General features: G+C 41.6%; 1 protein-coding gene across 1 annotated transcript in view; it reads right to left on the bottom strand.

Moving 5' to 3' along the window:
- Positions 1-4,427: 4,427 nt before the first annotated feature.
- Positions 4,428-27,491, bottom strand: part of camkvb (CaM kinase-like vesicle-associated b) — a 263,746-nt gene continuing 240,682 nt past the window's right edge. The window contains exons 8-11 of the mRNA XM_051921501.1: positions 15,915-16,051; positions 15,143-15,221; positions 13,006-13,093; positions 4,428-11,432 (exon numbers count right to left, since the gene is read on the bottom strand). Of these exons, the coding sequence (XP_051777461.1) occupies positions 11,070-11,432; positions 13,006-13,093; positions 15,143-15,221; positions 15,915-16,051 (667 nt within the window). The 3' untranslated portion in view covers positions 4,428-11,069. The remainder of the gene's footprint in view (positions 11,433-13,005; positions 13,094-15,142; positions 15,222-15,914; positions 16,052-27,491) is intronic.

The raw sequence follows: 27,491 nt of genomic DNA, 5'->3' as shown, positions 1-27,491 counted from the left end.
ATTTTTTTATTTTATTACACGAAAGTAACCTTTGTGAGAACTTGCCAGCTTCACTATAAATATTTTTTGGCCCCATTCCCACACCCCTTCTTTTTTTCTCCCTGTGTGTAATGCTCTAGCAGTATCGTCATAAAGAATTAGCCGACTTCCAGATGGGAGGATGCATTTTAAATGAAGAAGCTTCTGAAATATCCCTATAAGCTTTATGCCCCAAAAACATTTACACCGTCTTCTGTCGCTGGAGGAGCACTCAACAATACGCACCTAACAGGTGGAGAGCTACAAGTAACCTGAAGTAGGCTTGATGCTTCACTTTTTTTTGTCAGTTGATGAGAGATTCTGTTTGTCTAACCTACAATTGCTCTCTTTTGATTTTTCTTTTGAGAGAGACATTTAGTGCGGTTAAGTGGTATGAAAATACCTAATGTCACTACGGGTGCTGTCTATTGTTGTGCTTTTGGAGACTAGCTTTAATAAATATGCTCTCTTTTTGCTTTTTTCATGTAATCCTTCACTTCTTAATTAGTATATTGAAATGTCACAGTCTTAGACTTTTTTTTCAGAGTCTGTTGTTTACTCTCATGAGTAAAATCAGCTGAGAGTGGCTCTGTGGGGCAGCAGGAATTGCCACCATCACTCACACGGTGTCTGCACTCTCCATCGGTTACCAGCTGGGCTTACTTCTTGAATGGAGTTTGCATTTCCTCTTTGTGTTTCCCATGTTTTCTCTGTGAGATATGTAGAGATTCCAGTTTTGATTTTTATTACATTTGCAAACCTTTCTGAAAAGATGCTTCTACTTTATTTTTATGAGTTGTTGAGTGTAGATTGCAAAAAAAAAAAATTGGCAAATTCATCCATTTAAAATTAAAACTAAAACACAATAAAGTGGGCAGAAAGTGAAGGGGGTCTCAATACTTCCCTGAATCCACTGTGGGTGTACTGATTACCAGAGTTGGATGGAGTACCCCAAACTATTACTTATGTAAAAGTTATACTGCAGTAAAAATTAGTTGAGTAGATTAAAAAGCATCAAGTAAAAGTTACCGGTGCTTGACTTACTTTAATTTACTTATTTCTAGAACTCTGTGATAGCCAGTGTGGTGTGCTGGGCTGGTAACATCACTTCAGGAGAGGCCCACCAAATCATCAAGCTAACTAAAAGGGTAGGCTCAGTTATGGCACACACTCTGGAACCCCTGGAGATAGTAGGGGAGGAGGGAATGAAGACAAAACAGGGCCATTATGAACAACGCTGCACATCCTCTCTCTGACACACCAGCACTGAGGACTTCTAACCAATAAATTACTCAGCAGAGTGTCAAGAAACGCATCAACAGCAAATTGTATCAATAGCAATACGTCTGCATAACAACTCACTAGGACTGGGACTGCCAATGCCATTTATTTATCTACCTATTTATGTATGTATTTATGTAAAGAACTTCTGTGAAAAGCCAGATTCCCCTTTGGGGGACAAATAAACTATCTATCTATCAATCTATCCTGCCGACTACACTAAAATTAAAATTATCTATCTACAATGCATCCGGAAATTATTCACAGCGCATCACTTTTTCCACATTTTGTTATGTTACAGCCTTATTCCAAAATGGATTAAATTCATTTTTTTCCTCAGAATTCTACACACAACACCCCATAATGACAACGTGAAAAAAGTTTACTTGAGGTTTTTTCAAATTTATTAAAAATAAAAAAATTGAGAAAGTACATGTACATAAGTATTCACAGCCTTTGCCATGAAGCTCAAAATTGAGCTCAGGTGCATCCTGTTTCCCCTGATCATCCTTGAGATGTTTCTGCAGCTTCATTGGAGTCCACCTGTGGTAAATTCAATTGACTGGACATGATTTGGAAAGGCACACACCTGTCTATATAAGGTCCCACAGTTGACAGTTCATGTCAGAGCACAAACCAAGCGTGAAGTCAAAGGAATTGTCTGTAGACCTCCGAGACAGGATTGTCTCGGGGCACAAATCTGGGGAAGGTTACAGAAACATTTCTGCTGCTTTGAAGGTCCCAATGAGCACAGTGGCCTCCATCATCCGGAAGTGGAAGAAGTTTGAAACCACCAGGACTCTTCCTAGAGCTGGCCAGCCATCTAAACTGAGCGATCGGGGGAGAAGGGCCTTAGTCAGGGAGGTGACCAAGAACCCGATGGTCACTCTGTCAGAGCTCCAGAGGTCCTCTGTGGAGAGAGGAGAACCTTCCAGAAGGACAACCATCTCTGCATCAATCCACCAATCAGGCCTGTATGGTAGAGTGGCCAGACGGAAGCCACTCCTTAGTAAAAGGCACATGGCAGCCTGCCTGGAGTTTGCCAAAAGGCACCTGAAGGACTCTCAGACCATGAGAAAGAAAATTCTCTGGTCTGATGAGACAAAGATTGAACTCTTTGGTGTGAATGCCAGGCGTCACGTTTGGAGGAAACCAGGCACCGCTCATCACCAGACTAATACCATCACTACAGTGAAGTATGGTGGTGGCAGCATCATGCTGTGGGGATGTTTTTCAGCGGCAGGGACTGGGAGACTAGTCAGGATAAAGGGAAAGATGACTGCAGCAATGTACAGAGACATCCTGGATGAAAACCTGCTCCAGAGCGCTCTTGACCTCAGACTGGGACGACGGTTCATCTTTCAGCAGGACAACGACCCTAAGCACACAGCCAAGATATCAAAGGAGTGGCTTCAGGACAACTCTGTGAATGTCCTTGCGTGGACCAGCCAGAGCCCAGACTTGAATCCGATTGAACATCTCTGGAGAGATCTTAAAATGGCTGTGCACCGACGCTTCCCATCCAACCTGATGGAGCTTGAGAGGTGCTGCAAAGAGGAATGGGCGAAACTGGCCAAGGATAGGTGTGCCAAGCTTGTGGCATCATATTCAACAAGACTGTAAGGCTGTAATTGCTGCCAAAGGTGCATCGACAAAGTATTGAGCAAAGGCTGTGAATACTTAAGTACATGGGATTTCTCAGATTTTTTATTTTTAATAAATTTGAAAAAAACCTCAAGTAAACTTTTTTCATGTTGTCATTACGGGGTGTTGTGTGTAGAATTCTGAGGAAAAAAATGAATTTAATCCATTTTGGAATAAGGCTGTAACATAACAAAATGTGGAAAAAGTGATGCACTGTGAATACTTTCTGGAGGCACTCTATCTATCTATCTATCTATCTATCTATCTATCTATCTATCTATCTATCTATCTATCTATCTATCTATCTATCTATCTATCTATCTAAACATATTTTTTGTTGTTCATTTCTTTATGTATTCACTTAATGATGCAATATGAAATTCACAATGAAATGAAAACTGTCACTTGCACCCATCAAATTTGAGTGGGTGGGCTCTAGTGAGTACTGCGTTTTGATTGGTGAACTGTCAGTGCTCAAAGTAGTGACTGTGCACATTAGTTGCGGACAACTGCAATAAAAAGTTTCCCAGAGTGACCATTTTAATTTAAGAAGCTCTGAATTTATCATCAGGAATATGTATCTGCCATAAACGTGTCCCTTGAAGGCCGAAGATTTACATCAACTCCACCAAAATTCTAATGCAAAAAAAATGCTTGTGGAAAAAAAAAAATAGTGAGTTATTCAGGAATAGTACAATGACATGAAACACTACAACATCTGCACTGGATGTCCTCACTGCAGTTGGCATGGTCTTGACCACATGGAAATGGAAGAAAAGCATCCTAAACAACACTGATCATATCATCGTAAAAACTACAAAATTAATCCAAATGCAACAGTAATGGAGTAAACCAACTCACCTAATGCAGAAATGAAAATATTAGAAAAGAAGCAAAATCACAACACTGTCATAGATGAATTTTATTTTGGATTGCAGTCAACTTTTGGAGGTGGCATTGCTGTATGTATGAAAGGAGCCCCCCGTCGTGTTTCCTGACACACTTCTGATGAGTGATCTGTTGGCTGAAAGTCCTCAGTGTTGCTGTGTCAGAGAGAGGATGTGCAGCATTGTTCATAAGGGCACTCAGTTACATCTTCATTCTCTCCTTTGCTACAACCTCCAGGTGGTCCAGAGTGCATCCCACACATTACCTCGGCGTTCTTCATGCTATTTTGGCTGACATTTTTTCTGTCTTATCCTGATTTGGCTGTAATTGTGTGTCATCATTTGTTATTGGACTTCTGTGCTCGTCACAAACAACAAGGTCTAGAAAGATATTTTTTTCCTCACTGAGTAATTTTTGTCAAAATAAAAGGTGAGCTGCTTCAGGCATTTTTATTAAAAGTAGTCCACGTAACCTAAATAATGACAGAAGCAAGTACAAAACTCAAAATGTTAATGCATGCCATTTATCTTTTTTTTCTCCACACAACAGCTGGCCACTCGGGTTTTGTTCATAATATGAAATCTGAAAACAAATGATTGTTTTTATTTATTTTATTTTAGTTAATTTTATTTTATCAACAAAAATCAGAACAAATAAATCAGGGAGACAAAGATAATGTTTTCAGTCGATATTAACATGATAGTAAGCTATTGTCAAAGAGCAGAAATAAAATTCATACATTATCCATGTTTGTTTTTATATATCTCCTTTCTCTGAAACGAGGAAAAACAAAGAAGCTGCAAATTAACAGTATAGAAAAGGTCTATCTGCTAGATAAGCGGGCCCTGCCAGTATACAGAAAGTAGATATGAGAACAGGTCAACACAAAGAGAAAGAATTTAAAGCAGTGTGTACAACAGGAGAAGAGAAAGACAGCATCTGATGGACAGAGATTTAATAAAACATGGACTCCAAAACAATCCCCTCCACAAAAGCTGGGCGTCTGCATCTGCTTTGTCCGAAAGTCCGGTATATACAGTTCACCTGGTGTCAGCTGGGAGATGACGCAAAACTACAGGCAAAATAAAACCAGCAAGACGGAAGGAAAATGTTACTTTAAAGGACAGTTCAAAAAGGACCTCGCTTTCTGAATTTACCCTACCCTACCCTGACTAAAAGTAGCATGGAATTCCATTGTGTTGCACCTCACATGTCCAACTAACGAGAATTTCAAATTTGATTCAAGATTTTTAATTCATTCATTCCATTTTTTACTAGAAAAAAATAGCATTTGTTTGCAGCACTGTTCAAGGTGCATTAGCATATAATGTGAAAAGCACCTACTGCAATAGTCCTGTCGGTCTGTCTGTCTGTCCGTATTAAAGAACTCAGCTTCCAGTGAACAGAATTTAGTGAAATTTAGCCCTCTCATTCTTCAAGGAAATCAATTGAGACAGTTCAATTGCCATTGAGGGCGGCTTGGTGGTGCACAGGCAGCACTGCTGTCTCGCAGTAAGGAGACCCCGGTTCATGCAAGTTCTCCGCGTGTCTGTGTGGGTTTCCTCCCACTGTTCCAAAGACATGCCAATTAGGTGACTTAACAGCACTAATTTGGCCCATCTGTGTGTGTGTGTGTGTGTGTGTTTGTGTTTGTGTCTGTTTACCCTGTGATGGACTGGCACCTTGTCCAGGGTTTGTTCCTGCCTTGCGCCCTATGTCTAGCTGGGACAGGCTCTAGCATCATACCCTAGAAAATGACACGACAGTTCAGTTGTTGCTGAGAATCTCACACACACATTTTGGAAATTTCAAAGCATTGCCACATTTCTAAACTCCTCTATCTTAAAAAAGAGAAACATTCTCTGTGACTTTGATGACATTCTGGGTGACATGTCATCTACTATTAGTTTGTGTGACATATTAGTAGTAGATGACATTCTGTGTGACATATTAGTTTACTGTTTCCGTGTTACCTAAAAGCAGTCACTTTAATATATTCTATATTTGTATATATGAATTACAGTAAACCATTTTTTGTTGATCCCCACATGCAAGTGCATTATGGTGACAATTCTATAAAAAACTGAATTTCACGTTCCCCGAGTCTTTTTACATGGTCGCACTTCCATGATTTGGCAGGTGCTGAGCTGATTCTAAAGAGACCGCAGATCGTGTTTCGGTTTTGTTGTGCCGTTGACCCACTTTAGAGGCGTTATTGAACGTAAATGAAAAGATAAGGCATAACTGCTGAGGCACAAGTAATGCAAATGAAGACACACGTAAATCAGAGTTGCAGTTCTATCCTATACTACAGTTCAACTGACAAAGTGGATGCTGATATATTTCTTTTTATTTCAATTATTCAACACACGTGTTTTTTTAAGCTAATACAGTTCATACAATAAGGTATATTTTTGCATGCAAATGAATCCGCTCTGTGCTTGGCAGAACTCTATCAAATCTTTACCCATCAGATGCTCACAAGCAACATTTTAATGTAGACTAAAATGTCTGAAAGCATGCCATTGTGGCTACTTCTACCAAGAGTTTTTTTTTGTATTATTTATTTACAGCAGTAAATAAAGAGAGCAGTTTCCCGTTCATAGGATGCTTGCGTAAAAAAAAACACAGTTTGGAAACGTGAGCGGTGCAGCCAAATTTCTCTCTTTGTCAGGAATCTGACTTTGTATTCTGGCGTTTTTGAATTAAAAAAAGAAAGCTTTTGGAAAAATGGCCCAGCTAAAAATTGTCATTCTGTTTAACTATAGGTAAGGTACCTTACTTAGTGGCTGAGTCCCCCATCTGCCCATCAGTGGGCACACTATGGCTGGAAATCCTTGAGTCTGATAAGCAGAAACACAAACACACACAGTTCTGACGGATAATCCGTGTTTAGTGTTACAAGAATAACAAGAAGATGTCAAAAAGGTTTGGGGCAGCCACCCGTATATTGTGCCTTGGCTGCGAAATGAGTTCGGTTGATGAGTTGTGTTCATGTTCAAGTCCAAAACAGAACCTATTTAAAGGCTAAAGATGGCAGCTTTAAAGGCCAAGACAGGAAGTGACGTCATCGGGACCAGAACCGGAAGTGATGTCATCTGGACTGGAAGTGACACCGTCAGTGAGCCCAGAACCAGAAGTGACATCATTGATGGTGTCTGGACCGGAAGTGACATCATCAGGGTCATCAATGGGTGCAGAAGCGGAAGTGACGTCATCAATGGTGTGGCAATAGTGGTGTCTTTGGTGAAATGGCACCTTATGAATAAGGACTGTCACACTCACGCGCATGGGAGGCAGCTAGAAGGACCAAAAGAAGGTAATTCCACCTCATGCCAGGGGGTGGTGGGGTACAGTATATCTTTCCCTTTTATTTCCGCAGACCAGACACTGGAAATTCTGCCTGATTCCAACAACATCACTTTTGGTTCCAGGCCCGATGACGACACTTCCGGTTCCAGGCCCAAGAACATCACTTTCAGTTCCGGGCCCAAGAACATCACTTTCGATTCCAACCCCAAGAACATCACTTCCAGTTTTTGGGCGCAAGAATGACACTCCCATTTCCAACCCCAAGAACATCACTTCCGGTTCTGGCCCCCAGATGATGTCACGTCCACCAACCTGCTTTAAAAGCCAGTCATCCTCCATTTTGTACTCAGTTCTGTTCTGGACTCAAGACTGTACACATCTGTACTTAATGTTTGCCTTTTGCAGCTTGGATTCAAGCACACGAGTGGCTGCCCCAAACCTTTATCGTGTGTCAAGGCTATGCATTTTACAGGACGTACTGTATATCTGCCTAGCTGGTCACACTACGGCTGACAATCGTGTCCTGGTGAATAGGTTACACGCTCCCAAATAATAAAGAACCTCCAGTTTAGGGTCAGTGTGAAAAGCAAAGCATTTCTTGTGATATTACTGTGCCTTTTCACACAGACCATCTCAAGGCTCTGGAACAAACTTCCCAGTTAGACAGCTGAAGCAGAGACCCTGATGACCTCGAAGAACTAACTGGATGAGACATTCGGACACCTTCTTCTTCTTCTTATTCTTCTTCTTTGGCTGCTCCCATTTAGGGGTTGCCACAGATAATCATCCGTCTCCATCTATCCCTATCTTGTACATCATTTTCTATCCCACTGACTGCCATCATGTCCTCCCTCACCACATCCATAATAATTCTGTACATTTATAAAACGCTTTTCTCACTACTCAAAATGCTCTCCACACAGGGAGGACCTGGGAAGCAAACCTACAATCTCATTACTGCAAAGCCGCAGCCCTACCACTGCGCCATAAACCTCCTCTTTGGCCTTTCTCTTTTCCTCTTGCCTGGTGGTTCTGTCCTCAGCATTCTGTTCCTGATGTCCCCCCTCATCTCTCCTCCACACGTGCCCAGACCATCTCAATCTCACCTATGTCACTTGGTCACCGGATTGTCGTAACTGCGTTGTCCCTCTAATTCCTAATCCTGTCTACCCTCGCTACTCTGGATACCATAACTATTAAAAGAAGCTTGACAGATTGTATAGTTTTCTTAATGTGTAAAAATTCTTCTACGGTTAAAGAAATCAGAGGGGCTGGAAAATTATTGTACATGATCATGATTAAGTGGTAAATTTCAATACTTTGCTTTTTTTTCTTTTATTGGATTTTTGTACTGTTTGTGTACTTGCACGCTGATGACATCACGTGTCAACATTTTAGGATTTGTTTGTTGTTTGATGCCAGGAGGTGTGTGAAGGCCGTGTGGCATCACGTCATTTCCTGCACTTTGTTTCAAATTCTGTTTAGCTTGCAAAAACTTGTGTTTCTTGTAAATTCTTTTGTTATTTTGTTATTTACTGCTTATTTGTTCTAACTACAAGCTACTTTTTGCTTTTGATTTCTAAATCTGGGGTGGCACAGTGGCAGAACTGCTGCCTCACAGTAATGAGGCCAGGGTTCACCTCCTGGGTCCTTCATGAGTGGAATTTGCTTGCTCTCTCCATGTCTGCCTGGGTTTCATCCCACCATCCGAAGTCACGCAGATTAGGCGGATTGGCAACGCTAAATTGGCCCTGGAGTGTGTGTGTGTGTGTGGGGTGTGTGTGTGTGTGTGTGTGTGTGTGGGGTGGGTGTGTGTTATCCCTGTGATGGACTGGCACCCTGTCCAGGGTTTGTTCCTGCCTTGCACCCTATGCCAGCCGGGACAGGCTCCAGCACTCCCAACAACCTGCTTAGAAAATGACCTGACATTTCTACAGTCCTTATGTGTAACTCATTTCTAAGTCCTGATATTCTTTCTTGTTTTCCCTTTATTCATTCCACACCTTATTCAAGTTAATAAAAATTAACCCTTTGATCTCCATTTTATTAAGCATTCTAAACGATCAAGACATTTAACATATTGACTCATAAACCTCATACTTGGTTTCATTATCCTGCTACTGGTCAAAGTCTTGTTTCCAAAGTTTCTCAAGGTTAACGTCTGAAAATGATGACAATGGCACTGAAAGACAAAGGGTGAAGAAACAGCACTTGGTCTTCATTTTCAAATTTTATCTCACAATATTATTATTATTATTACTACTACACTGGTTTGCACCGCAATCCTCCCATGAAGAAAATCATTGTGCTTTATAGAAATTGGAATTTCTGTACCACAAACTGTTTCTACGAAATACTGTATATATGAAAAGTGAAGTTTTGGAAAACAATTGTTGATTATTATTATTTTTTTTGAATAAGTTATGTCTGTTTAATGGCTTGCGTATTTTTCATGCTCAGAATATTATTGTGAGCTGAAAAATGGCAGTCAGCTATTATTTGTGGAGGAAACAATCCCAAATCGAGTAAATGCTAGTCGTTTTTTTTGCTCTCCATCCATGTTTTTTTTCTCTCTCTTCTTATTCCTTCAAAATTCCCAGGAATTAATACTTAGAAGGACAGAAAGATGCCTTTTTATTGTCCAGAAAAGAGAAAAAGTTGTTCTTTAAATGTTTTTTTACAGAGATGTGCAAGATCGGGTTGCCTTGACCAGGTAAGCGAAGCATTAAAGGAATTTACAGCTTCCTGCTATTGGAAAACATGAACCGTGTCTGCCACAATTTTCAAAGCCGAGGAACCGAGCTGAGGGGCTTCTCTCTTCCGACCTAGCACTTGGGGGCAAGACGTCTTTAAAAATTCTTTTTTTTACATTCTCATTTGGAAAAGAGAGAACATGGAAGGGGTCTCTGATGAATGTGCTGAAGAGGGTCCATCTTTATAGTGGAGACTGCAGTGAGTCTAAGTAAGCAGGCCTCCACTGTGAAACACCTTCAGAGGATTATGAGAGGGAACAAAAACTACTTTTTGTAGGTAATAATTATATTTAAAACAATTATATGTATAATTTGTACAATTGTTCAAGTCTAAATAATTCATTTTAAAACTATGTTGTTGGTTATTTTAAACCTTCATCTCTCAAAAACGGGATGTGATTGCACAAAATGGATTCCGCCCCCTCAAATTATTAAAGAACATGTAAAATTTTTGATGGGAGCATAACAATATATTTTGTTACATATTAAGTACCATTCCTATGCTCAGTGCACTTCAATAACTTCAGCTGACCTCACTAAATCCAGAAATGTGTATTATTGCTAATCTTTCAAAGATGAAACTCCTGATCTCTGGTCTATGTTCATGGCCCACTGCTGGAAAGTTTAATCTACGGATACATTTTAAGGTGCACCACTATCCCTGCTTTGGTTGGCTGCACGGTTGGTGTCTCTTATTTCTGGATGACTTGATTTGCTTGCTTACAACATGAAGACCCCCCCCTGAGCTGCAAATGAAGTGAATGTTGGTTTGGACACTTGTGGAAACGAGCTTTCACTTCATAAACAAGTGTGTGTGGAGGAGGCCCTTGTTTTCCATTATTAATGATGTGAGAACGGTAACTCACACAAAATTCGAACAAGTTATGGAATATGAATGCTTTAAAGGTGCAGCGACTACATCTAAAATTGTTTTCACCATTTGTTAATTTTCAAAATGTTCAACCCGTGAAGAGAGAGAGATAGAGATCGAGATCATTTATTGCAACACTAGCCAAAAGAATACACTAACTTAGCAGGCATCCTTCCAGAACTGACGGGGTACTGCCTCTTTATTCGTCATACTAATTATACTGTGTTAGAGAGTATTGCAAATTTAGCGTCACCATGCCAGCGCCTATATTACAGAATAGTGCCAGGTATACAAGTGGATCTTTAGCCGTTCTGCTTATTTGTATCCTCTGCGACAGCGTTCAGGGGTGCAGAGGTCTCCCCATTACATCTGGACGTCGGCTGTTCGTCTTCTGCGGTACCCACTTTGGCAGAGCTGTCTGGCTGGCTGGCAGCCTCCTCCGTAGCACTCTCTGCTTTGCTGCTAGGTGCTGGTGCTGCGGTGGCCGAGGCATTTCCGGGAACTAGAGAGCTCTCCGGGGTGGTGGTGATAACCAGGGGTGCATTGCCCGTTGTCGGCTCTTTAGTTTCAGCTGGTGCTCCAGGTGTAGCCGGCGCAGTAGCCGCTGTCGCACTCTGCTCAGGTGCCCGTAGCCTTTTCATGATTGTGGTCACCCGTACAGCTTTCTGTGGATATAACAAAGGTTTAGAGTTAATAGGTTATATTTGTCTTGCTTGAAATTTAGAAATATTGTATTCTACATGTAGGAGGAAAATAGGCCTTCCAGCCGGGAATGAGGATGGATTCTTAACCAGGTGGGAGGCCAATCCAGATGGATTGGCCAGCTGGATGAAAAAATAACATTTTGGACAGCTGTTTTAATACACTGGATGGACCAGCAGAAGCTGGAAGTTGGGAGCAGTTCCATCCCCCAAATGGTAGGTAATAATAATAATAATACATTTTATTTAATAGGTGCCTTTCTTAACACTCAAGGTCACCTTACAATGAAATAAAACAACGTGTAATAAAATAAAAACAAAGAGAATGATAAAATCAAATAGCAATAAGGTACAGAGGTAGTAGCAAACATACAAAGATAATAGGCAGTAACAGTGTTAAATTCATAACTGGTACGCCAGTTTGAAAAGGTATGTTTTGAGGGCAGTTTTAAAATGTGTTATTGAGCTATTGTAGTTGATGGATATGAGAGGGAAGAGAATTCTTGAGTTGAAGGGCATTATGGGAGAACACTCGAGCTCCCCTAGAACAGAGTTTGATGTGAGGTACACAAAATAAAGCTGCAGATGAGGATCTGAGTGAACGAGAGGGAGTGTAAGTGTATAGGTGGCAGTGGTCCTCATGTGGCAGCCCAGGGGTGCTTGGGAGTTGGAGTCCGGAAGTGCAACCCTTTTGGGTTCCCTGGGTGCCGATAGAGGGTGCTGACGGGGGTTGGGGGTGACCTCCTTACTTTCTATATGGCCCAGAAATGCTTCCAGGAAGACAATGCATGGCACGGGAAACATTCAAGGGGTCCGGCTTAAAAAAGGAGCCCGCTGCCTAGCATTGGGAGTCAGCATCAGGTGCTTGGGAGTTGGTGTCCAGAAATGCAACCCTTTTGGGCTCCCTGGGTGCCGATAGAGGGTGCTGATGGGGGTTGGGGGTGACCTCCTTACTTTCTATATAGCCTGGAAATGCTTCCAGAAAGACAGGGCATGGGGCATGGCACTGGAAACATTCAAGGGTCCGGCTTAAAAAAGGAGCCTGCTGCCTAACATTAGGGAGTCAGCATCAGGTGCTTGGGAGTTGGAGTCCAGAAATGCAACCCTTTTGGGTTCCCTGGGTGCTGATAGAGGGTGCTGATGGGGAAAGACCTCTCTACTTTCTATATGGCCCAGAAGTGCTTCCAGGAAGACACTGCATGGCACCAGAAACATTCCCGGGTCCGGCTTAAAAAGGAGCCTGCGGCCTAACTTTGGTGAGTCAGCATCGGGAAGGATATATATATATATATATATATATATATATATATATATATATATATATATATATATATATATATATATATATATATATATATACATACATACATACAAAGATATTAAACAATGGAACATATTATTATCAAACATGTTAGTCCTATTAAACAATAAACAGAAAAGTTAATATTAGTAATACTGTATGTTTAGCAACATTTGGATTGCAACTGAACTCTTTTAAGATAAAAAAGCAACACGGTTCAGGCCAGCTGAGGCTTACCTTCCATTTTGCTTTGGCGAAGTTCTTTTCAATCTGTGCACAGACCCCATCTTTGATATTTTTGTCTGAGGCAGCATTCCCAGAAATCCTGTCAGAAAAAATGGATTTTCAGGTAAACATAACCCCCACTGTAGCTACACCTCTCAAGTTCAGTCCCCCCTTGGGGTCCATTGGCTGCAGGTTTTTCATTACTGGTGAGTCATTACATTTTGAATTGATCTCATTGAACATTTGGGAGTTTGCATCTATAAGAAAACGAAAAGTGATTTGTATTTTATTTTGTCTTAGATGTATGTACTTCAAACAGCTTTGTATTTGTGGTTCATTTTTGTGCGGGGTTTGCTCTCTTGATTGCAACGATACCTGACAATTAAGAAAGAAAAAGGTGCAAATGGCACTGACTGCTAAAAAGAATCACTGGCCTCACTGTTATAGTCACCTGTGTGTTCGCCAGAAAGTAGAAGCTTGAAAAAGAACTAAATAAAAGTTTGAAAAGCAGAGTGAAATCAAGTATCATCATTTTAAAGTATAAATGCTTGTTACATTCCTTTAAATTGTCAAAAAAAGTTTATTATATATGAGTAACCTTAAAAAGGTAGAAACAAGAAAATTAATGAGGTTACAAGTCCGGTTAGGGTGGCCCCGTGGGGCAGTGGTAGCACTGCTGCGTTACAGTAAGGAAACCAGGGTTCGTCCCCCATGACCTCCCTGTGTGGCGTTTTCATGTTCTCCCCGTGTGGGTTTCCTCCGGGTGCTCTGGTTTCCTCCCACAGTCCAAAGACATGCAGGTTTGTTTATTTGACAATGCTAAGTCTCTAGTGTGTATTTGGTGTGTGTGTGTGTGCCCTGCGATGGACTGGCACCTTGGACTGGCACCAGGATTTGTTCCTGCCTTGCGCCCTATGCTAGCTGGGATAGGCTCCTTCAGACCCCCATGATGCCGTTCAAGACAAAATGGGTTATAAAATGACCAGTCCAGTTAAAAGCAATGCAATAAATGTATGAAGCCATGAGGGTCATCCAGGAGTGGACCAAAGGAGGAGTACTACATCGAGCATTACACAGCAGGACAAAGCCCTTCAGGACAGCATTGTGCTTGTATAGCGCACTGTAGCTCAGTTAAATCGAATAGTAGTGTGCCCCCTAGTGGCTAAGGTGCTAGAGTTTTGATGTCACTACACTGGTTACCTGTGTCAATTAGACTTGACTTTAAAATAGCTTATGGTTTACAAAGCCTTCAATAATCTCGCTCCATTCTATATTTTTCAGAATGCCTTTCACCTTACACTCCAAATCGTAACCTTAGATCTTCAAATGAGGGTCTGCTTATAATTCCAAGAGCTAACCTTAAAAGAAGTGGTGAGGCGGCCTTCTGCTGTTATGCACCTAAAATCTGGAATAGCTGACCGATAGAAATTCACCAGGCTAATACGGTGGAGCACTTCTCATAGCTTCATTTTAGTGTAACCCTGATATTCTGCGTATGCATTTAATTTTCATTTCTCTTCATGGCTCAGAAATCTGTACTAACCCCTACTTTCTCTGCTTTTCTTTTTCTGTTTTTTCTGTGGTGGCGATCTGCGCCACCTCCACCTGATCAAAGCACCGTGCAGTCCTTACATTGCTGGATTGAAGGCCAGACGTCCACATGACCATCATTGTTTAATTCTTCCACATGAAGCCTTAAAAAACCATGAGGCCTGATTGAGATCAATTATGTGAGGTAGAATGCCTAGTTGGGGCTGGATGGTCTCGTGGCCTTGGAACCCCTGCAGATTTTGTTTTTTTCTCCAGCCCTCTAGAGTTTTTTTTTTTTGTTTTATTCGGACCTTACTTTAATCTTTGTTACTTAATATTGCCTTAATATTTTTATATTTTTCGTTCCTCATTTTGTAAAGCACTTTGAGTTACATCATTTGTATATTCGTGCTATAGAAATAGATGTTGTTGTTGTTGTTGTAGAGCAGAGCCTTTCGGTACAGCATTATAAGATAAGAACTAGCATACAAAAATAATAGCAAACTGAAACAAATCAGATCTTTCTAGTATATTATGCCATCCCCCCATGATTCAGATTTTTTTTAATAAAATACACAAAAGCACAGTCTTCTGAGTAAAAATCAGATTTGGAAGTTACCATTCATGGTTGATGGCTTCCTGCGCCGTAAGCCTCTGGTCCTGATCGACTTCCATCAAACGTGCCACTAGACTTTTAGCTGCAACCAGTGAAAAGGATAAGTCAGGACATTAAACCCACCAGTTACTCTGAAGAAGGACACTACAAGAACAGAACGAGCAGTGCTGACTATACTTTAAAATCATCATGGAAGATGATGATGATGACGATGATAATAATGATTATTAGATCAAACAAAATCATTTTAGCTTTTGAATATTTGTGATAGCCTAAAGTTTTTAGATAATACAATCCACCTTACAATCCAACTGCAATATGGAAGTTGGTCTTCTTCAGTAATTGACACGTAGAATAGTAAGGTATTGCTGGTGGTCTAGCAGGCCTGGTTAATCGAGCAGACACTGGGGAGTCTTTAGTCTGTGATAATGGAAGGCATTAGGGTACTGGTGACTATTGAGTGTCCTGAATGAGTGTTTACGGAGAAGTGGTCCTTTTTTGTATCCTCCAAAACACCTTCAACCCCCCCCCCCCCAGAAAAAAGCTCTCTTAAGTGAGCTTCATGCATTGCAATTGTGAGATCACCAGCAATACAAATCAGTTTTACAAAGCAGTCTATGAATTGAAACCTGGCTGTTTTGCTCATCACTACCTACAATCAACTTTCATTGACTTACTTTATTGGGACACTGGACGGAACCTACCATTGCTGCTCAGTGTTCATCCTGGGTTTGTAAATAACACCCAGCAGCCGTGTTTAGCCAAGGATCCATACCTGCGTCAGATATGTCATCCCAGTATGGAGAATCAAACTCATAATCTCCAGCCAGGATCTTCCGAAATAAATTCTTGTCATGGTTCTCATAATCTTCATCATCTGTTTCATCATAAAATGGAGGATTTCCTGACAGCCTGCAAGGAACACATTTATGAAAGATTTTAACAAAGGAAACTGGTTCCAAGGGAAAACTTAGAGAAGTGAACATTCGAAACCTGTGAAAAACGTTTGACGACAACAGTGCATTCAGCCCAGCAAAGCCCACCAGTCCTATTCACCTACAATAATTTCTTCAAAATAGCATCAAGTCAAGTGATGTGTTCCAAAGATTCCTAAAGTCCTACCGTCTACCCCACTCCTTGGTCATGTTATTCAACGGTTCTCTGCGTGAAGCAAACTTTCTAATGTTTTAGTGAAATTTACCCTTAACAAGTTTCTAACTGTGTCCCCGTGTTCTTGTTGAATTCATTTTAAAGTAACATATGGTATCCATTGAACTAATTCCTTTCCTAATTTTAAAAACTTCAGTTGTGTCCCCTTCTTATCTCCATTTTCTTGAGAAGGTTTAACTCCTTTAATCTTTCCTCATAACTCATAACTCTCAGTCCAAGAGTCAGCTTAGTTGCTCTTTTCTGGCTTTCTTTAAGTTCTGTTCTGTCTATTTTGTAGTCCACAGTCCTCGAGGTGAGGCCTCAACAGCACCTTATAAAGCTCAAGCAGAACCTTCTCTGTCTTGTACTCCACACATCCTAACATTCTGTTAGCCTTCTTGATCACTCGTGAACAATGCCTGGACGTTGATAGGGACAACTCCTAGGCCCTTCTCATAAGGGGTACTTTCACGCCTCAGACCTCCCATTGTGTATTCAAACCTAACATTTCTACTTCCTAATAGTAATACTTTACATTTATTCGATGCTTGAAGATTGGAAAAAAATTCAGACGTGAGCATCAGTAGGCTTTGAGCCCAAGGAACCAAGTTACCCGAACTCTTCTGTAACATTCAGTAATTATTTACCACTCTGATATTGATCTTTCTGATCATAAAATAGGTCATTACGACAGCAATTGATGAGAAGAATTCATAATTAATTGCAGAATGACAGTATTTGAGGGTTCCTCTAGAAGGCCTCTTTCTCTTGCATGATTTGGCTCAAAAACTAATCAGCACATCGTCATCTCATAACAGGCTTACATTTCGAGTTTGGTATTATTCCGTCCAGCTGTTTTAGCTCTGGACACACAGACACACACCCTTCATTGAGATGTCAATGTTTTTGGTATTGGGGGACCCTAAAATGTCGAAATCCATTGAAAATGAGAGATAGTAATTTTTGATGAATCTGAAGCTTTTGCTCCTCCCCCATTGACGATAGGTTCTGGTAGGGCAGGGTGGAAAGCAAAAGCAGAGCAACTTTGGAAGTGCATAATAGATGAGCTGAAGAAGGACACATTTAAAAATTCAGAATTTCACCCATAGGGAACAATCTCAGAATCATACTAACAAATATATATCTATATATATAATTCACTAAGCCGCCGACAAGTAGCCACCCATGGAAAGAACGCAAGACAGCCACGCCCACCAACTCTAAGACCATTGGATAAGACGAAAACTCACAGAGCCACGCCCACCAACTCGGACGCAGCAACTCACAACACAGGGCGTCATTCACGTTCGTCTCTGCTAGACTTCACATGCACCGTGAGTTGCTCTTGCGAGCGGGCACATGACCAGGCGGTGTGTATGCTTTGAGAACGAGGGTGGATGCGGCAGCACCATGTAAGAAGAGGCATGTTTGTCGCGGATGTGAATCGCTGAATGAGCGTGTGATGGCGGTCCTCCAATTGTCAGTCACAGACAATTGTATGTTTCCCTCTCAAAACACAATGAAGGAAGCAGTCTTTAAAAACCAATAAACCCTGTGCCTCTGTTTCATTAGCATCTCACCTGCTTCACCGATGCAGGCCCTGCAATAGTCGAGAAGCTCTCTCAGCAGCTGACCTTCTACATAAGCTGTGTGTGTGTGTGGGTGGGTGGGTGTTAGTTAGTTAATTAGTTACTCGAAGGATTTCAAGATTTAATATGCACAAGTGGTAACTCTGCCAAAACAGCCCAAACCAGAAAAGACGGCTGGCAAAAAGTGGGCGACAAATTAAACATGTGTGCATTGTACTTACTGAAAGCAGCGTTACGGATTTTGCAAATGTTCATTTTTTCCCTCCTTTTAGACAACTGTCTCTTTCCGGAAGTGTTCAGCCATCAATAAATAATTATGTGGCATTTGCCTGCAGGAGCACGGGCAGCAAGCAAGCGAGAGAGAGAGAGAGCGAGAGCGAGCGACACACACACACATACAGGCGCGCGCGAGAGAGAGATAGAGCACTGGACACATAAGAATAATAATACTTCGTTACATTGATATAGCGGTGTTCTCAGTATTCAAAGCGCTATCCACACAGGGAGGAACCGGGAAGCGAACCCACAATCTTCCAGAGTCTCCTTACCGCAAAGCAGCAGCACTACTACAGCGCCACAAGGCAGTTAAAGAATGCACCGGGCTCGATTTTGTTTTGACTTCTGTTTACAACAATCGTGTCGGGCCCTGTGCCTCTGTTTCATTAGCGTCTCACCTGCTTCACCGATGCAGGCCCTGGAACAGTCGAGACGCTCTCTCACCAGCTGACCTTCTACACAAGCTGTGTGGGTGGGTGTTAGTTAGTTAATTAGTTACTCAAAGGATTTCAAGATTTAATATGCACAAGCGGTAACACTGCAAAAGCAGCCCAAACCAGAAAAGACGGCTGGCAAAAAGTGGCTGACAAATTAAACGCGTATGCATTGTACTTACTGAAAGCAGCGTTACGGATTTTGCAAATGTTCATTTTTTCCTCCTTTTAGACAACTGTGTCTTTCCGGAAGTGTTCAGCCATCAATAAATAATTATGCGGCGTATGCCTGCAGGAACACGTGCAGCAAGCAAGAGAGAGCGAGCGACACACACACACATACATGCGCGTGCACGAGAATGAGAGCGCTGGACACATAAGAATAATAATACTTTGTTACATTGATATAGCAGTGTTCTCAGTATTCAAAGCGCTATCCACACAGGGAGGAACCGGGAACCAAACCCACAATCTTCCACAGTCTCCTTACTGCAAAGCAGCAGCACTACTACTGCGCCACAAGGCAGTTAAAGAATGCACCGGGCTCGATTTTGTTTTCACTTCTGTTTACAGCGATCAGGTCGTAGATAGCATTGTTGCAATGTTACTTTTCTTGGTGGCTTATTACATTACGGATGTTTCACATGTTCATTGTTTCCCCTGTGCTTAAAAGACATTAAAAAAGTGTTTCTCAACTGTGACTCCGGAACCTCACAGTATGCAAGCTATATTAAGCGTCAACAACGAAGACCTGCTACACCTCAATCTACAAGTACTGACAACTGTGTCATTCAGGAAGTGGTCACCCATCAATACATAATTATGCGGAGTATGCTACGCCGCGGGTTGGCTAGTATAATATATTTTCACACATGTGTACCTGGGGATTGCTTTCCTGACTCAATTGAGGTTAGCAATACCTAAGATCCAGGGAGAACATCATGGGTAAAGTAGTCAAGATGTGGCTACCTCCTACATACTCTGCCTAAAAGTCTCCCTCACCCCGAACAAAGGCACCCCCCGAGAGGGGGGTGCAGTGAGTGTGTACGCCTGATGAGCCCAGAATTAGGGTGAAACACGTGTCGCGTACTCTTTGCATTATTTGACAGTAAACTATTTCAACCATATATATATATATATATATATATATATGTATATACAGTAATCCCTCGCTATATTGCGCTTTGCCTTTCGCGGCTTCACTCTATCGCAGATTTTATATGTAAGCATATTTAAATATATATCGCGGATTTTTTGCTGGTTCGCAGATTTCTGCGGACAATGGGTCTTTTAATTTCTGGTACATGCTTCCTCAGTTGGTTTGCCCAGTTCATTTCATACAAGGGACGCTATTGGCAGATAGCTGAGAAGCTACCCAACTTACTTTTCTCTCTCTCTCTCTCTTGCACTGACATTCTCTGATTCTGACGTAGGGGGATTGAGCAGGGGGGCTGTTCGCACACCTAGACGATACGGACGCTCGTCTAAAAATGCTGAAAGATTATCTTCACGTTGCTCCCTTCTGTGCAGCTGCTTCGTAAAGCGACATGCTGCATGGTGCTTCGCATACTTAAAAGCTCAAAGGGCACGTATTGATTTTTGATTGTTTGTTTTTATCTGTCTCTCTCTCTCTCTCTCTCTTTGTCTGCTCCTGACGGAGGGGGTGTGAGCTGCCGCCTTCAACAGCTTTGTGCCGCTGGTGCTTCTCATATTTAAAAGCCAAACAGCCCTATTGATTTGTTTGCTTTTCTCTCTCTTTCTGACAGTCTCTGATCCTGACGCGCACTCCTTTGAAGAGGAAGATATGTTTGCATTCTTTTAATTGTGAGACGGAACTGTCATTTCTGTCTTGTTATGGAGCACAGTTTAAACTTTTGAAAAAGAGACAAATGTTTGTTTGCAGTGTTTGAATAACGTTGCTGTCTCTCTACAACTTCCTGTGTTTCTGTGCAAATCTGTGACCCAAGCATAACAATATAAAAATAACCATATAAACATATGGTTTCTACTTCGCTTATTTTCACCTTTCGCGGGGGGTTCTGGAACGCAACCCCCGCGATGGAGGAGGGATTACTGTATATATATTGTGGAGGATTGCCGGCTTTCCAGTCCGGCCCTCACCCCCAGGCCGCTAGGAGGAGCCCTCCGGACAGCATATTCGTGCCCCGAGTTCCAGCAGGGCCTCATGGACTTTGTAGTGTTGTGACACAGCCCTGCTGGATATCTTGGGGGCCGCCAGGAGTCGCTGTAGGGGGGCTAGTGGGCTCTTGCATGCCCTATAACCCGGGAGTGCGTCACAGTCACGTGACTGGAGGAAGCGACGTGCTCCCGGGGTGAAGAAGAGGACTGTTTGCCCTGACCCGGAAGGAAAACGGACTTGTGGGTTTGGCCAGGAACCACTTCCGGGTCAGGGGCTATAAAAGGATTGTGGGAAGCCCAGAACACTGAGCTGAGCTGGGAGGAAGGTGGGCTAAGTGTCTGGGCGAGGAGGATTGTTTATTGTAGAGAGAGTTTATTGTGTATATGAGTGTGGGGAGGAGAGTGCTTGGTGCACTATTGTGTAATAAAAAGAATTATTATTATACTTTCACCTGGTCATCAGAGTGGTACCTGAGGGTTCGAGAGGTGGACAAACGCTTCATCTGTTACTATATATATATATATATATATATATATATATATATATATATATATATATATATATATCTGTATGCATGTATTACAATAGGGGCAGCTTGCTAACTATTTTAGATGCTGTCATCTACAATATATTTCGTTGTCCGTTTTTGTTTTTTGGCATCAAAATGTAAAACATTCTATTAGGATATGCTAGTATAAGGATGAATGCTCTTGTGTCTTCTCTGCCACCAGACTGTGGTACTGCCCTGATGTCACAGCTGCTCATTTTTCTAAGAATGACATTTTCTTCTCAGATGCAGTGAACCACATAGAGAACTTAAATGGTGGCATTTTCTTTGGTTCTCATCAACCCATCCACTTTTGTTTTTAAAACCAAAGCCTAATCCTGTAGTAGAAATCCACCCCAGTCCATAACAGGGCCCTCTCACACACCTGTCCACACTGACTCATATGGAGACAGGCATCATGTAATCTAAGATTAAAATATTTGGAGAGTGGGAGAGAATGAGAATGTTATACCAGAAAACACAAACAGACGTGAAAAGAAAGTCCAGAGAGAAAGCGCCCGTAACCATTAATGGACCCCACATCCCAGAAGGCGTGAGGCTGCCGTAATAATCAGTGTGCCACCCTCTCCAGATTCTGAAATACAGTAAATGCAAAAAGCTCACTAGAGAAGAGACTATTTATTTTTCGCTGTGCTTTGATTAACATTTAATTTCTGTTGTGTTCGATTTTGTTGCATAATGCAAATAGTACTGCCCACTGCTTCAATTAAAATCTGTGAAAGCATACATTTGAAAAGCATTAAACTGTGACTTCATGCTTTTAAATAAGCTTTTCTCTTATGAGTGATGGAAACTGTGGAAGAGAACACAGCTGAATACCCTGATTTTAATTATACTTTTTATGTAATTGCTGTTTTTTTTTATTTTTGCAGTCCTGAGTATCTGAATAACATATAAGACACATACATTCTCCTATTGATGAATTGACAAAACCTTTTGTCTAACAAAAACAAAAAAAAGTAAAAAAAAACATTGTAAACTTATTCTTGCATTACCAATCAACTTTTATTTCATACAGTGTCTTTTATTGAAAGATCCACACAAAGAGCTTTATAAAGCAATGAGAAACTATAAAGAATGATTAAAAAATGAATTTAAAGGTATATAAACTGAGGCTTTTCATGGCCACTATAATTAAAAGGATAATATGTATTATTATTATTATTAATATTATTATTATTCAGTATCTGTTTCCTCTCACATGATGTCCTTGCGGTTTTAGCTGGTATATCCAGGGTACAACAAGAAGCCAAAGTGATTTACCCGAACATCTTTATAAGGATGTGTGCAGTGCCCATAAGTGCAATCAGTCAGTCAGTCAGTCAGTCAGTCAGTCAGTCATTGTCCAACCTGCTATATCCTAACACAGGGTCACGGGGGTCTGCTGGAGCCAGTCCCAGCCAGCACAGGGCACAAGGCAGGAAAAAATCCAGGGCAGGGCGCCAACCCACCTCAGGGCGCACACACACACACTCACACACCCACACACCAAGGACAATTTAGGATCGCCAATGCACCTAACCTGCATTTCTTTGGAATGTGGGAGAAAACTGGAGCACCCGGAGGAAACCCACACAGACACGGGAAGAACATGCAAACTCCACGCAGGGAAGACTAGGGAAGCGAACCCAGGCCTCCTTACTGCGAAGCAGCAGTGCTACCACTGCACCACCGTGCCGCCATAAATGCAATCATTTATTATTATTATTATTATTATAATTTTTATCTATGATTCAGTGCTCTGGTGTTAGCACAGCTGTCTAACGATAAGGACACTGGAATTCACGTCTCAAGTGTTGGCTCTGTGTAGTTTGCATGTTTCCCCCCACAGTTCATGCCAGTTAGGACTGATGATGCTAAACTGGCCCATGTCTCTGATTATGTTTGCCCTATGATGGATGGGCGTCCTCACTGGGGATTGTCCCTGCTTTGTACTCTTCCCCACAACCTTCATTAATGATAAGTGGGTTCGAAAAATGGATAGACAGTTTGACTTAGTGTATTATGGTCCTTGAACAAGGGCAATAGTGCAAATCTAAGGAGGTGTGCCATCAAGTGTCCTCACAGCCTGGTTTAGATCCTGCAATGCCTCAGACTGCCAATCCCTCCAGCGGGTCATTAATAAAGACCACTCTGCCTTCCCTACTGGGCATTTACAATGGATTCTGAATTTCGGAGGGACATGATCAGAGAGCCATCCCATGCCACCCTTCACATAGCCATTTTGTTTTCTTACTGTCTGGAAGAAGGTTCAAAGTCAAAGTGTCTTGTATTGTCATCTCAGCTCTGTGATACGGTGGATTCAGAAAGTACTCAGAGTGTTTCATACATTTTATTGTGATGTAAATTTAATACTAAATGTATACATTTGTCATGTTTGCTGTGCACAAGATGCACATACATGGAGACTTACAGGGTCCTCAGTGCTCATGTAGCCCACCAGCAGCTCATTAATACTTGCAGCCAATCCAGAAAGCATACTGTATAGAGTCCTTGACTTTCTGCACACTTTATTCTTTTGTAGATTTCATTTCAAATGGATACATTCACCATTTTTGACCATCAATCTGCACTGAATAACCCATAATGATAAAGTGACAATGTGTTTTCAGAAAGGTTTACAAATTTATTAAAAATCAAAAGCTGAAACCTTTCATTCCTAGAAGTATTCAGACCCTTTACTGTGGCACTCCACATTGTGCTCAGATGCATTCTGTTTGCTTTGATTCCTCTTGAGATCCTTCTAGAATATGACTGGAGCCCACCTGTGACAAACTGAAATTATTGGACATCATTTAGAAAGACACACGTGTACCTTTGTATAGAAGGTCCCGCAATTCACTGTGCATGTCAGGACAGAAACCAAACCATGAAGTCCAAGGAACTTTCTGTAGACCTCCATGATCAAATGATGGTGAAGCACAGATCAGGGCAAGGGGATAAAGCCAGTTGTAAAACTTTGAGTGCTCCTAGAAGCACAGTTCACTTCAAGAACTGTGAAATGGAAGAAGGCTGGAACCCCCAGCACTCCTCAAAGAGTTGGTCATTCAGACAAACTGAGTAACTGGGCAAGAAGAACCTTGATCAGAGAGTTGATAAAAAACGCAAAGGTCACTGTGAGTTTCAGAGGTCCTCTGCTGAGATGAGAGAACTTATTGGAGGGACGACCATCTCAGCAGCACTCCATCAATCAGGTGTTTAAAATTGAGTGAATAACTCCAGATTGGAATTTGTCAAACAACATTTAAAGAACTCTGACTGCATAAAGAAGAAGATTCTCTGGTCTGATGAGTCTAAATCTGAACTCTTTGAGCAGAACTCCAAACATTATGTCTGATGAAGGCCAAGCACCGCTCATCACCTGCCTAATGTCATGTTATGGGGTTTTTTCTCAATGGCAGGGACAGGGAGACTGGACAGAATTGAAGGAAGGGTGAATGCAGCGACATACGGAGGAATCTTTGAAGAAAACCTGTTGTAGGGTGCACACCACCTTGGACTGGGGCAGTGATTCACCTTTCAGTACAACAATGAACCAAAGTATACTGCTAACACCATGCTGGAGTGCCTTCAGGAGTGTCCTTGAGTGGGCCAGCCAAAGCACACACTTAAACCCCATTGAAATATCTCAGGAGAGATCTGAAGATGGCAGCTTACAGATGCTTACCATCCAGTCTAACAGAGCTGGAGAGGATCTGCCAGGAAAACAAAGAAATCAGCTGCCCAAATCCAGGTTGGCAAAACTTGCAGATACTTGCCTTTTGGTGTAATTACTGCCAAAGGGGCATCTACAAGATAATAATTTTGAAGTGGATTATTATACGAATGCAAGATTTCAGTTTTTCTTTTTAAATAAATTTGCAAGCCTTTCTGAAAACCTGTTTTCATTTTATAATTATGGATTATTGAGTGTAGACTGATCGATGGGCAAAACTGGCAGATTTATCCATTGTCACGTATAAACGCCAGAGAGTCACCGTCCGGGACGGTTTAAAGTAAATAGTACCACCCCAGGACGCAAGGGGACTCGGTTGCTAATGGTCTTGTCTGCGTTTTTCCCCTCACAGCCTCAAGAAACCACCCCTTTATTGCAGGGAAGGCGAGGAAGCCCCGCCTCATGTGGCTCACCCCAGTTTAAAAGCAGAACACTCCCGAAAGAGTGTTGGTGTGCAGATCGAAAACCAGAGCTTGCTGCCAAGCGATTCCCTCACAAAGAGTGCACTTAAACTCATCCCTTTCTTTATTTTTGTTCAAATTAAAGGGAGTTTTTTTCTAGTTGGCACCCCAAGAATTTGGCTTTTCATGGGTGGGAGTCGATTTGTTTTGAACCTAGTGTTACGGTGTATAAAATCTACAAATTATTCTCTATATTTTTATTATTATATTTTGCTCAATCCCAACAAGATGAATTCAGATGTAGGACACTTGTATAGGTATTATAATAAAAAAGGCATATCATGTTTCCTTACACCTCACTTTTATAACAGTTGTTCACAGCATAGTGCTAAAATGGTTTTACAACCTGGGAAAGGAAGACTGAGCCGATACCTCAGGATATTGATTACTTAATGGATGGACATCTGGGACAACAATTTGGTTTACAGTCTGGGAAAAGATTAAAGAGTTTGAGCAAAATTCATCCATCATATTGACAGCCAGCCAATCAGGTGCATGCAACAATCATGTGTTGTGAAACCATGGCATGAAACTTTATAATAAAAATGCCTCGTTTGAAAGCAACGTCAGAAGAAGAGAAACAGCGATGATGGAAGAGTGACGTCAGAGAAGAAAACAAAGACACGCATGACCAGTTTTCATCCGATCATCAGTTAACAGGATTTTCATGAACATCGATTGCTAAACCAAACGCTGCCCTGGGACATACGAGGGGAGACCCAAAAATAACCGGAAATATTTTTAAAACTTGTTTAATTTAATTTTCTGTACAAACTACAATTAGTCTCCTTCAAAGTACTCTCCATTGACGGAAATACACTTATCTAACCGTTTGTTCCATTGTTTGAAACATTTTTAAAATTCGTCTGAAGTAATGCCCATCAATGCTCTGGTCGTTTCTTGTTTTACCTCTTCGACGTCAGCAAAACTCCTTCCTTTCAAGTCTTTTTTCATCCGAGGGAACAAAAAGAAATCACACGGAGCTAAATCGGGTGAGTAGGGTGGGTGGTTCAGGGTTGTCATACCGTTTCTTGCCAAAAATTGGCGAATGCTGAGAGCAGTGTGAGATGGAGCGTTGTCATGATGAAAGAACCAATCGCCCGACTCCCACAAATCAGGGCGTTTCCTTCTCACACTGTTGCGCAAAACTACTTTTACAAAAAAACTCACTGAACACAAGCACAACCTTCCAGACTGATTGCACTTGGCAGACTGACTTGTGAGGAGTGTAACTAGATCGCCCTAGCGGCCCAACAACGTACTTCAAGTACCAACCTAACAACAACAAAATTCCGGTTATTTTTGGGTCCCCCCTCGTACATCCTTGTCATCTCTACTTTTTTTCGTAACCTTTTTCTAAAGACTATATATATACAGACTTTTCTATCACTCTTATTTCCTATTATTCTTTGTTCCAGTGGTATTATTATTATTCCTTTAACTCTTTGAGGGCTGAATATATTTTCCAAGAAACAGTTTCTGAAAAGCAATGGTTTCACACAGAAATCAACATAAAACGTCTGTTGCTGCATGCTGCGGCAGCCAATTTGACAAGAATGTGCGGCAGACTTGCTGCCAAGCTGTCTTCATGTGGCTGAGGCAGCACAGCAGCGATCACGGTTTCTACCTCTTATCATTGTTAAGTGGCACTCCTCCCTGGTGAACATTGCCATAGGCATATCAGCTACATAAACCCGTTCAGCACCATGGGGACCAGTCAACTAAAGCTGGAACCTCACATTCGTTTTCGATCACTTGTATCAAAATCATTGTCCGACAAGTCATAGTCCAGTTCAGAGATAATAGGTCAATCGTCATCCATGCAGTAGTTTTGCTTTATGCATTCACTTTGATCTCTCGCTAGATGTCAATGCCATTTTTGCTGTTGTTTGCACCTTGCTATTCACAGAAGCGCAGGAAATCTCGGTCAAACCAATGAAACTAACTTTCCTTCTAGCAACGAGAGTCCAGCTAAAACATAACAGTTGGTTTTGTCACAGTTTACAGTTGTCAACTCCTA

This window comes from Erpetoichthys calabaricus, chromosome 18 (assembly GCF_900747795.2).
Source record: "Erpetoichthys calabaricus chromosome 18, fErpCal1.3, whole genome shotgun sequence".
Classification (NCBI taxonomy): domain Eukaryota; kingdom Metazoa; phylum Chordata; class Cladistia; order Polypteriformes; family Polypteridae; genus Erpetoichthys; species Erpetoichthys calabaricus.
This window is presented reverse-complemented; position numbering and strand designations above follow the sequence as displayed.